Source organism: Balaenoptera physalus, assembly GCF_965194825.1.
Source record: "Balaenoptera physalus genome assembly, chromosome: 3".
NCBI lineage: Eukaryota > Metazoa > Chordata > Mammalia > Artiodactyla > Balaenopteridae > Balaenoptera > Balaenoptera physalus.
The window spans coordinates 145,164,484-145,176,563 of record NC_138890.1 but is presented as its reverse complement, the minus strand read 5'-3'; the positions used below and the strand labels follow the sequence as shown (position 1 = coordinate 145,176,563).

At 35.6% G+C, this 12,080-nt stretch overlaps 1 protein-coding gene across 7 annotated transcripts in view; it reads right to left on the bottom strand.

Moving 5' to 3' along the window:
- RICTOR (RPTOR independent companion of MTOR complex 2) overlaps positions 1-12,080 on the bottom strand; it is a 118,877-nt gene that overhangs the window by 43,899 nt on the left and 62,898 nt on the right. For 6 of the 7 annotated variants that reach the window (XM_082453674.1, XM_082453673.1, XM_082453676.1 and 3 more), the window contains 2 exons: positions 8,589-8,656; positions 5,624-5,691 (listed from right to left, as the gene is read on the bottom strand). In XM_082453674.1, coding sequence (XP_082309800.1) covers positions 5,624-5,691; positions 8,589-8,656 — 136 coding nt within the window. The remainder of the gene's footprint in view (positions 1-5,623; positions 5,692-8,588; positions 8,657-12,080) is intronic. The other variant, XM_082453677.1, reaches the window with a different exon arrangement.

Below are 12,080 nucleotides of genomic sequence, written 5' to 3'. Positions count from 1 at the left end.
GACACGGGTTCGAGCCCTGGTCTGGGAAGATCCCACATGCCGCAGAGCAACTGGGCCCGTAAGCCACAACTACTGAGCCTGCGCGTCTGGAGCCTGTGCTCCGCAACAAGAGAGGCCGCGACAGTGAGAGGCCCGTGCACCACGATGAAGAGTGGCCCCCGCTCGCCACAACTAGAGAAAAGCCCTCGCACAGAAATGAAGACCCAACACAGCCATAAATAAATAAATAAGTAAAATTAAAAAAAAAAAAAAATTAAAAAAAAAAAGTCATATAGGATTCTGAAGTTCCCTGTTACTTCTAGCTAAGCACATATATTTATATTTATGAATAATATGTATCTTCTCTTTGCACTTTGGTTCAAAATTCAAATTAAAACATAATAGACAGACTTACTTAAAATACCAAAATAGTATTTCTCAAACTTTGATGTCTGACAGTAATTTGAGAGATTACAGATTAAGATACAATGATCTGCAATCATAGTCTGCACTAATAGGGAAAACAGGCTATTGCAACTCAAGAAGAAACTGTGTTCTAAAAGTTCATTTTTCAGTCAGTTTTTTGGATTTTGAAATATATGATAGAAATAACATTACAAACATACAAAAGCTCATTTAACCCATACACAGTATCACAGAATCTAATACTATGTAGGAAATTATTTCTGTGAGAAAATGTTTTCAGAATTCTAACTTGAATAATATTCCAGTTCTTACTTCAATAGAAGGGAAGAACACTCTGACCTTTTAAGTTTCTAATGATGGATCAGTGCATTAAAGGACTCTAGGACAAACTGAAGCACAGTAGAAAAACGTTTAAGAGAAACAAGAGACTGGCAGAGGTTAGAGGTACAGTGACTGGAGAGCAGAGTCTACAGTAGAGAGAATGAGAAGACAGTAGCTAGGCTGTACTGGTGGTTAGAGTTAGATAGAATTCATTCTTGGGGGGATGAAAGAAACCACTCTAATGGCAAGGAAGCTGAAGAATGGTGAAGGACGGTAGCTGTAGCTACAGAAAATAAAGTTTTAAGTGATTTCTGAGGCAAGGGCACTGACAGTTAACCTTGGCAGGAGGACTGTGTTGGTTTTCTATGTTGAAAGAGTGTGTGGAGGCTAGTAAAGTATAAAAAACGATGTGTGATGGTTGAGCCCTCATAGAATCCTAGGTTGTCCATGAGGATAAGGGGAAATAGGCAGTCATGAGGTATAGCAAGGTTGGGATTTTTACCAAAATGTGAGAGGCCAGAGGAAGTCCTTGTACATATATTGGCTAGGGGCCAAGTCTATGGCTGGGATAGTCATTTTTATGGAAAAGATGTTAGCTGGTTACTTAAGTATACAGAAATGTTCAAGTAAATTTTCCTGTTCTATTTATTGCTATACTCCTTTGTATGCTATCCCTTAAATTATTCTGCAAAGTCAAGAAGGAAGAGGTTGGCTCCCCTGGTGGCGAAGTGGTTAAGAATCCACCTGCCAATGCAGGGGACATGGGTTCGAGCCCTGGTCTGGGAAGATCCCATATACCGCGTAGCAACTAAGCCCATGTGCCACAACTACTGAGCCTGCGCTCTACAGCCCGCAAGCCACAACTACTGAGCTCACGTGCCACAACTACTGAGGCCTGTGTGCCTAGAGCCCATGCTCTACAACAAGAGAAGCCACCGCAATGAGAAGCCCATGCACTGCAACAAGGAGTAGCCCCTGCTCACAACTAGAGAAAACCTGCATGCAGCAACGAAGAAAACGCAGCCAAAAATTAAATAAATAAATAAATTTAAAAAAAAAAAGAAGGAATAGGTAATCATTAAAACAAAATAACACATTTAGTGGTGGTATTATTTTAAGAAAAATGTTTGCTTTTTATTCCATGGAAAGGTAAAACACATATAATCCCTATTCTCAAGAAATACTGGACTACTAGGCAATAGAAATAAAAGCAAAAATACAGTTTTCTCTGGGTATATGCCCAAGAGTGGGACTGCTGGGTCATATGGTAGTTCTATTTTTAGTTTTTTAAGGAACCTCCATACCATTCTCCACAGTGGCTGTACCAATTTACATTCCCATCAACAGTGCAAGAGGGTTCCCTTTTCTCCACACCCTCTCCAGCATTTATTATTTGTAGACTTTTTAATGAGGGCTATTCTGATCGGTGTGAGGTGATACCTCATTGTAGTTTTGATTTGCATTTCTCCAATAATTAGTGATGTTGAGCATCTTTTCATGTGCTTTTTGGCCATCTGTATGTCTTCTTTGGGGAAATGTCTATTTAGATCTTCCACCCATTTTTTGATTGGGTTATCTGGTTTTCTGATACTGAACTGCATGAGCTGTTTATATATTTTGGAGATTAATCCCTTGTCGGTTGCTTCATTTGCAAATATTTTCCCCCATTCTGAGGGCTGTCTTTTCATTTTGTTTATGGTTTCCTTTGCTGTGCAAACACTTTTAATTAGATCGCATTTATTTTTGTTTTTATTTTCATTACTCTAGGAGGCGGATCAAAAAAGATCTTGCTGTGATTTATGTCAAAGAGTGTTCTCCCTATGTTTTCCTCTAAGAGTTTTATAGTGTCCAGCATTACATTTAAGTCTTTAATCCATTTGGAGTTTATTTTTGTGTATGGTGTTAGGGAGTGTTCTAATTTCATTCTTTTACATGTAGCTGTCCAGCATGGGAAACCAGCACCACTTATTGAAGAGACTGTCTTTTCTCCATTGTCTATTCTTGCCTCCTTTGTCATAGATTAATTGACCATAGGTGAGTGGGTTTATTTCTGGGCTTTCTGTCCTGTTCCACTGACCTATATTTCTGTTTTTATGCCAGTCCCATACTGTTTTGATGACTGTAGCTTTGTAGTATAGTCTGAAGTCAGGGAGCCTGATTCCTCCAGCTCCATTTTTCTTTCTCAAGATTGCTTTGGCTATTCGGGTCTTTTATGTTTTCATACAGATTTTGTGTTCTAGTTATGTGAAAAATGCCATTGGTAATTTGATAGGGATTGCACTGAATCTGTAGATTGCTTTGGGGAGTATAGGCATTTTCACAATACTGATTCTTCCAATCCAAGAACATGGTATATCTTCCCATCTGTTTGTGTCATCTTTGATTTCTTTCATCAGTATCTTACAGTTTTCTGAGTACAGGTCTTTTGCCTCTTTAGGTAGGTTTATTCTTAGGTATTTTATTCTTTATGTTGCGATGGTAAATGGGATTGTTTCCTTAATTTCTCTTTCTGATCTTTCATTGTTAGTGTAAAGGAATGCACCCCAATGTTCATTGCAGCACTATTTCCAATAGCCAGAACATGGAAGCAACCTAAACGTCCAACAACAGAGGAATGGATAAAGAAAACATGGTATATATATACAGTGGAACATTACCGGCAATAAAAAAAGAACAAAGTAATGCCATTTGCAGCAACAGGGATGAATCCAGAGATTATCATACTGAGTGAAGTAAGTCAGACACAGAAAGACAAATACATGATATCGCTTATTTGTGGCATCTAGAAAAAAAAGGGGGGGTACAAATGAACTTACTTAAAAACAGAAGTAGAGTCATGGATGTAGAAAACAAACTTACGGTTACAAGGGGATAAGAGTGGGGGAGGGATAAACTGGGAGACTGGGACTGACATATACATACAACTATATATAAAATAGATAACTAATAATAACCTGCTGTATAGCACAGGGAATTCTACTCAATACTCTGTAATGGCCTACATGGGAAAAGAATCTTAAAAAAAAAAAAAAAAAGTGGATATATGTACAACTGATTCACTTCGCTGTACACCTGAAACTAACGCAATAATGTAAATCAACTATACTCCAATAAAAATTTTTAAAAAAGAAAAAAAAGAAAAGCAAAAATAAACAAATGGGACCTAATGAAACTTACAAGCTTTTGCATAGCAAAGGAAACCATAAACAAAATGAAAAGACAACCTATGGAGTGGAAGAAAATATTTGCAAATGAGGCAACCGACAAGGGATTAATTTCCAAAATATACAAAGTTCACACCACTCCATAACAAAAAAAACAAGCAACCCAATCAAAAAATGGACAGAAGACCTAAATAGACATTTCTCCCAAGAAGACATACAGATGGCCAATAGGCACATGAAAAGATGCTCAACATCACTAATTATTAGAGAGATGCAAACCAAAACTACAATGAGGTATCACCCCACACCAGTCAGAATGGCCATCATTAAAAAGTCTACAAATAATAAATGCTGGAGAGGTTGTGGAGAAATAGGAACCCTCCTACACTGTTGGTGGGAATGTAAATTGGTGTAGCCATTATGGAAAACAGTATGGAGGTTTCTTTAAAAAGTAAAAATAGAGTTACCACATGATCCTGCAATCCCATTCCTGGGCATATAACCAGAGAAAACTGTAATTTGAAAAGATACATGCAGACTGTCCTACAGAGTGAAGTAAGTCAGAAAGAGAAAAACAAATATTGTATATTAACGCATATATGTGGAATCTAGAAAAATGGTACAGATGAACTGGTTTGCAACGCAGAAATAGAGACACAGATGTAGAGAACCAACATATGGACACCAAGGGGAGGAAAGTGGGGTGGGGGGGGGATGAATTGGGAGAGGGACTGACATATATACACTAATATGTATAAAATAGATAACTAATAAGAACCTGCTATATAAAAAAATAAAATAAAATTCAAAAAAAAGCAAACATGAAAATAAATAAATAAATTTAAATAAATAAATAAATAAAAGATACATGCACCCCAATGTTCACTGCAGCACTATTTACAATAGCCAAGACATGGAAGCAATCTAAATGTCCATCGACAGATGAATGGATAAAGATGTGAGATACACACACACACACACACACACACACACACACACACACACACACACACACACACACACAATGAAATATTACTTGGCCATAAAAAAGAATGAAATAATGCCATATGCAGCAACATGGATGGACCTAGAGCTTATCATCATACTAAGTGAAGTTAAGTCAGACAGAGAAAGACAAATACCATACGATATCACTTATATGTGGAATCTAAAATATGATACAAATGGACTTATTTGTGAAACAGAAACAGAATCACAGACAGGGAAAACAAACTTATGGTTATCAAAGGGGAAAGGGAGTGGGGGAGCGATAAATTAGGAGTTTGGGATTTACAGATACACACTACTATATATAAAATAAACAACAAGGTCCTACTGTATAGTACAGTGAACTATATTCAACATCTTGTAATAAACCATAATGAAAAAGAATGTAATTTGGGACTACTAATGGCCTATCTTATTTGGTATTTATGACATTCTACATTATATTTTTAGGAACAAACTTTAGTTACATATTCAACTAACACTCTTAAAAATTTTTTTTGGTATAGATCTTGTTTAATTTTATTTTAATGCCCAGGTTATCATTAGCACATTGATTTACAAATGGTCAATTTTAAGACTTGTGTACAAACCCCTCTTGGTTCTAACAATAACATAAAGAAAGATTAGGTTAACATCTAAAGCAGATGCTACAATAATAATTTAACATTTGAAAAAATAGCCAAGTTTTCTTATTGGATGTTATAAAGCAGCACAGAGGAACTTACCTGCCCATGACCGGAATGTTGCTATGATTCCCATTTTACTTGCTAGAAACCTTGCTTCTCTGTCTTCTCTGTTCGGTGAGGTGGGGGGGAGGGGGTGGGGGGGTGGTCAAAGAAATTAAATGTTAAAATAAAAAGTGAGTTTTTCCTACCACTATATCAGAATAAGAGCTATCATTACTTAACATTTAAATATTTACATAGGAAATTCAACAATATATTAAAAGAAAATAAAGATCAGATCTACCTCAAAGCAAATTACCCAATTATGTACTGATCACGCCTCCCCCCATTTAAAATTCACAACATCTTTTAAAACAAATTATAAATTCTGCTTTCCCACTGAGTTCTACTTTTCCTGCTCTTTCTGAAAACTATTCTTAGGTACCTCATTAACACCTTTAATTGAGCATTAGAGACAACACCAGCCTGCTTAATAAGCATCTCTGTCAAAAGACTGCCCCTTAGCAAAGAAAATTACCACATAAACTTCTTACTTTTACCACATGTATTCTCTTTACTTCAAAAATCTTGTCCCAAATTTATTTGAGCATTTCTACCAAGCAAGCTCAACAACTCAGATATTCACCGAGATATTATTAAATAACTAGATATTATTATTGATCCATTTCTAAGCTCATTCAGGTTGTTGGCAGAATTCACTTCCTTGGTGTTAGACAACTGAAGTTTCTGTTTTCTTTCTGTCAGCTGGGGCCTACTACCAGCTACTTTCTTCTTTTATAACTGGTATCCAATCATCTCACTTGTTCCTTTCTATGTAATAGTTTATGACAATTAATTAACCAATAGTATTACTTACATTGTTAAACATTTTCCATATATGGTCTATGGCCAGTTTTAATACTTAATAGCAACCTTGTACTCTTTATTTATGCCACCTCAACCATCTCTACCCTGTCAACAGTCCATTTTTTTTCTGTGCCATCTTTTTTACTTCCCTAATGTTAAAGTTCTTAACAGTTGTGAGAATACAGAAATCCAGAGAACTGGGAAAGAAAAAGACAGAAGGGATAAAGAACAATGACAGAAAATCAAATTAAAGAATGGTAAGCAAGCAGATAGTTTAAAAAAGAGAAATGCAACAGTTAAAAACATCCCCCACACGTACAAACCAACCACACTAAGCTCTGTTGTACTAATCAACATGACACTGTAACAGAAAGTAAAATGGGGAGGGGGGTTGGTGGAAGAAATGAGAATCAGACAACTGTGTGATTAAGCTTTTGGTGCTCCTTCTCTTAAAAATGTTTGTGACATACTTATACTGATTGCCTGGGAATCCAATCTCTAACCTATTTGATAAATTAGTAGTATTGTAAAAAAAAAAAACCCACCCATTTCCTTATTCCCTAGCTATAATGTACCCATGCTCCAGAAACTGCCCATACTCCAGAAACTTAAGGAAAGCAAAGTATTGAACCAAACAGAAAAGAAAGGATTTTCGTGGAATGTACTCCCCCCTCCCCAACTCTAAAAAATATCCAGGTTCATCTCTTGCTTATCCTGGTAGGCAGAATTCTAAAAATGCCCCTATCCTCTCAAGATTCTAGGTCTTAATCCCTGGATCCCTGTGAATATGATATCATTGCCATGACTGTGATTATGTTTATGTTACATAGCCCAGCAGACCTTAAGATAGGGAGATCATCTGGTAGCCTTGATCGAACTGGAGAGCTTTCTCTAGCTGGAGGCAGAAGAAAAAGTCAGAGAGATTCAAAGCACAAAGATTCAAGGAATTCCTGCTGTGTTTGAAGATGGAGAGTACCATGTGCCAGGAAAAGAGGGTGGCCATTAGAAGCTGAGAGTAGGCCCCAGTTGATAGTCAGCAAGAAAACAGGAACTTCAGTTGTACAAGAGCAAGGAAGTGAATTCTGCCAAAAATCTGAGTGAGCCTAGAAACAAATGGCTTCTTCACCAGAACCTCCAGATAAGAACCATGCCAGACCTCTGACCTACTGAACTGTGAACTAATAAACTGATGTTATTTTAAGCTGCTATATTTGTAGTGGTTTGTCATGCAGCAATAGAAAATGCATACATTCTTCATCAATAAAGAGCATGCCCAAGTGTCATAGGAGAAGCCAAGAAAGGGGCTTAAGAATCCCAATTCATAACTTAGTTAGCAAGAATAAGGTCTGAGAAGTCTTAAACAGAGAATGACTACTCTAATTTCTTAGCTCAGGTCATGATATGTTAGCATGCAATGAGTCCACAGTGATGGAGGTGATTAAAGATATGAAACCACTATTTTTAATTCAGGAGAAAAATGAAAAACAACAAAAATATGCCCATTTCACAATGTTCCCAAACTTAGTGAGGAATTTTAAAAACATACTCTCTCTCAAAATAAGTGTTTCTACAATCCAACAATCCTACTATGCTACACCTGATAGCATATTTATTGGAACTGTGTCATTGGCAAAATCTTCACAGACAGTACATTATTTGATCCATAAATCAATTTATATATAGTTATCCCAGAATACCTAGTGAACATGTGCATTTCTCTCCAAAAAGACTGAAAATTATCCTGCCTCATTTCTAGAAAATTATCTTTACTCTATCTCCTTTTACTTTCCTATGAACCTTACTCTCAAAATTCTACACAGTATATCTTTCTGCTTACTCAATTTAGGCCACTCTTCATTCTACTCACTATTAAATAATTCTTTAGTCTCTCAATGTAATTGCACTAAAAACATGTACAATAGAAAAATGATTAAAGATCTAGGTTTCTACTCCCACCTATCTTACATTTTTTATAATAAGAAACTAATTCCAAGTCTTTAAATTTCCCGAAGCTTACTTTTAATTTTTTAAACCACAGCTAATTATGAGAGAACTGTAACTCCATGAAATAGGAAATTTACTTAAACTCATTTTTCTCTGGCTCTACGTACAATCAGGCAAATCTAAAAGTTTTAACAGTAACACGCATGGTACTTACTTAAGCTGTCCTTCAGCTGTATCTGGACTATGTCTGTAGTGAAAATCAGTATAGGGTGCTAAAATTCGCTAATAAAAAGAAAAGGCAAAAAAAGAAGAAGAAAAAGAGTCCTTGTTATAAAATGTATTCTTCCTGTTAACAAGCTAAAATTAATTCCACTTCTCTGTATCTCTGACTGGGTACACTGCTTGAGAGACTTATTTCTTCAAACTCATCATCAAGGAATATATTTGAGTGATTTTTTTAAATGTACAAACTGAATTTTTGAACTTCTAAACTGACATTTAACATACATATTAAGCAGTGCACAAATCATGAATGTGAGGTTTGATAGATTTTCTCAAACTAAGGACATTCCCTATAATCCTCAAAGCCTCCTTATTCTCCCCTTTGTTCTCACCCCAGGACTACTATCCTGATTTCTAACACTATGACTTGTTTTGCCTATTTTTGAACATTATTTAAATGTTTTTACTTTATAAATTACGTTCTCCTTTTTGTTACTAGTATAAAGAAATCCAAGTTATTTTTGTGTATTGTCCTTGTATTTAGCAACCCTGTTAGGCTCACTCATTTTAGAACTTAAACCACTGTTATCTCATTTACCAACCCCCCCACCCCCGCCTTGTGCTGACTGCATTACTGTGGCCTGAATTTTAATTTTAAAATAATTTAAAATACCTAAGACATTACAAATATTGTTTTTGACAATGAGTAGTCTTTTATATTTTGTCATGTGTACCTTTTTTGCCACCCTTCATTCCTTCCTGTATTTCCTTGTTTGTCTCGAATCATTTTCCTTTTAAGGATTCACTTTAACCTTCCTTTGAGTCTGTCTCATTTTTTAAAAAACAATAAATATTTATTATCTCACAACGTTTCTGTGAGTCAGGAATCTAGAAGAGTTCAGTTGTGCAGTTATGGCTCAGGGTACCTCATAAAATTGTAGTCAAAATATTGGTCAGGGCTGCAGTCATCTCAAGGCTTGACTGAAGCTGTAGAATCTGCTTCAAGATGGTTTACTCACAACGTGCTAATTGTTGGCAAAAGGCCTCAGTTCTTTCCCACCTGTGCCTCACCAAAGCAGCATAGGCTGCTTTACTGTCTTCATGACATAAAGGCAAGGACTCCAAGAAAGAATAGTGTTTCTTTAAATTTCCTTGGGTCTTTTTTCTTTAGTCTAAAAAATCTTTTTTACCTTTGTTCTTGAAAGACATTTTCTCTGGGGTAGGTTGACATTATTTTCTTTCTGCACTCTAAAGATGCCATTCTACTGTCTTCTGGTTCCATTATTTCTGTTGGGAAATCAGCTGTCAGACTTGTTCCTTTGAAAGTAGAGTCTTTTTTCTCAAGCTGATTTTAAGATTTTTATTTATCTTGGTTTTCGACAACCTTACCGTGACGTGCTTACATGTTGTTTTCTTTGTATTATCTTGAGCTTTTGAGCTTTATGAAGTTTCATCAGTTTTAGAAACAAAAGTTTTGACCACTCCTTCTTTGGATATTTGCTTCTGCTCATTTTCTCTCTCTTCTCCAAAGACAACAATTATGTTTTATCCTTTTTGTTCTGTTCATTTCCTTTCTCTTCCCCACCCCTCAATGTTTTACTTGATATTTTTATTGACTTTTCTTTCAATTTACTAATGATATCTTCTCATCCAAAATGGATTTTTAATTTCATTGAGTTCAGAATTTCAGGTTTTATATTTTTCTGTACTAGTTCCATTTGATTCATTTTGCACATTCCAATTATATGGTGAAATTCTCCATTATTTCATCTATTTTCTTCTTTTTCTCCATTTTCCTTAACAAGTTAATCATGGTTGTTTTAAAGTCTTTTCCCTCTAGCTGTAATATCTGGATCACCTGTGGACATGCTTCTATGGAATTTCTTTTGAGTTTTCAGTTACATATTCATGTCTTTTTGTATGACACTCAATCATATTTCTGACTGAATGTCAGACACTGTAAATTTTATTGAAGGTTCCAAGTTATGTTATCTCCCTCAGAGAAGGTTTATCCTTTCCTCTGTTAGTCAGGTAGATTAAAGGGACTGATGAGCTTATCCTAGTCACCAACTGAGTTAAATTGAGACTATGCTGCAATTTTGTTAAGATTTGAGTGTACCTTTGGTTTTCTTGTGTTTCTAAAGTATGGACCTCCAAAACTTTCAAGAGACTTTAGCTAGTTTTTTTTTTTTTCCTTAGCAGTGAGAAATTGGGGATTTTTTCTACATACTTCGTAAGTTTTGAACTTAGATCTTTAGGTACTCATCCAGAATTACTTCAGAATTTGGGACATGTCAAGAACAGGAAATCAGCTATGAAATACCCAGTTTGTCACTTGAATACTACATAACTGCCAAAAGCTGTTCTGATTTTTCAGGTCCCAGGAAAAGCGTACCTAGATTTTCAGCTTCTAATTATGTCCTGATCAGTAAGTGACCCCAGGGAAAAAAAGCAACTGCATATAATCAGTGTAAATTCACTACTTCTTAGAGGCCTTTCAACTTCTGCCCATGACCCCCCTTCGTGGGAGGCCTCTGTGTCCTATGCACTGGAGACCATAGCCTATTCCACTGTGTTTTCCTCAGTGGAAACATTTTAACTTCTGCTCTCCACAGATTCTTATTTCAGCAAACTTCTAGAAGGGTAAATCAGACTTGATCTGGGGACTTTTCACATCTCTAGGCTTGTCAACTCCACATACACATATGCCTGCCAAATAGTCTGGTCTTCTACCTAAGCCTAGGTCATATTCTTAACCTCTAGCCTGTGGCCTAAATCTACAGTGCCCCCAAGGGCATCTCTAGATTTTTCACTCCCTCTGGTCCTTATTGCTTTCACAGCTCTATACTGCTTTAAATATATGATTTCCATAATTATTCAACTTTTCTAGTTTTCCATAGCAGATGCTATGAACTACACTATCCTACTCTGAAGTATAAGTTTAAAAAATATGTTGTTTTTAAAATTTATTATAAAAAATTAAAATTACAATTTTACAATCCTTACTGACTGCCTATTCTAAGAACATTATCATATTAAATGTACCTTTTTTTTTCCTGTGTGAGGTCAAAATATATTACAGATTATAGAAATAGAAGCCAGGGTAAATTTTAAAAGGGATTTTTTTTTTTTTTTTTTTAACAGAAGAAAGATTTGGGCCTAACAAGACAGTAGCAATGAAAATAGTTCCTTTGTATGTGGAAAAGAAAAACCAAAGTTATCAAGTTAGAGTGAAAATTTATAAAATATAATTAATAAAAATGAGGATAATATTCTCATAACAGCAGACTCTAGGATGAAGATAATGATAAAGTAGAAGATGATGATAATGATTAATATCCAAGGCAATCAGTATTTATTGAATACTTATTATGTGCCAGGTACTAAATAAAACATTTATGTAGATTAGAATGAATATATGTAAAGCACCTGGAAATATTACCTAACTCATTATAAGCTTTACAAGAGTGTTAGTTGCTGCTAT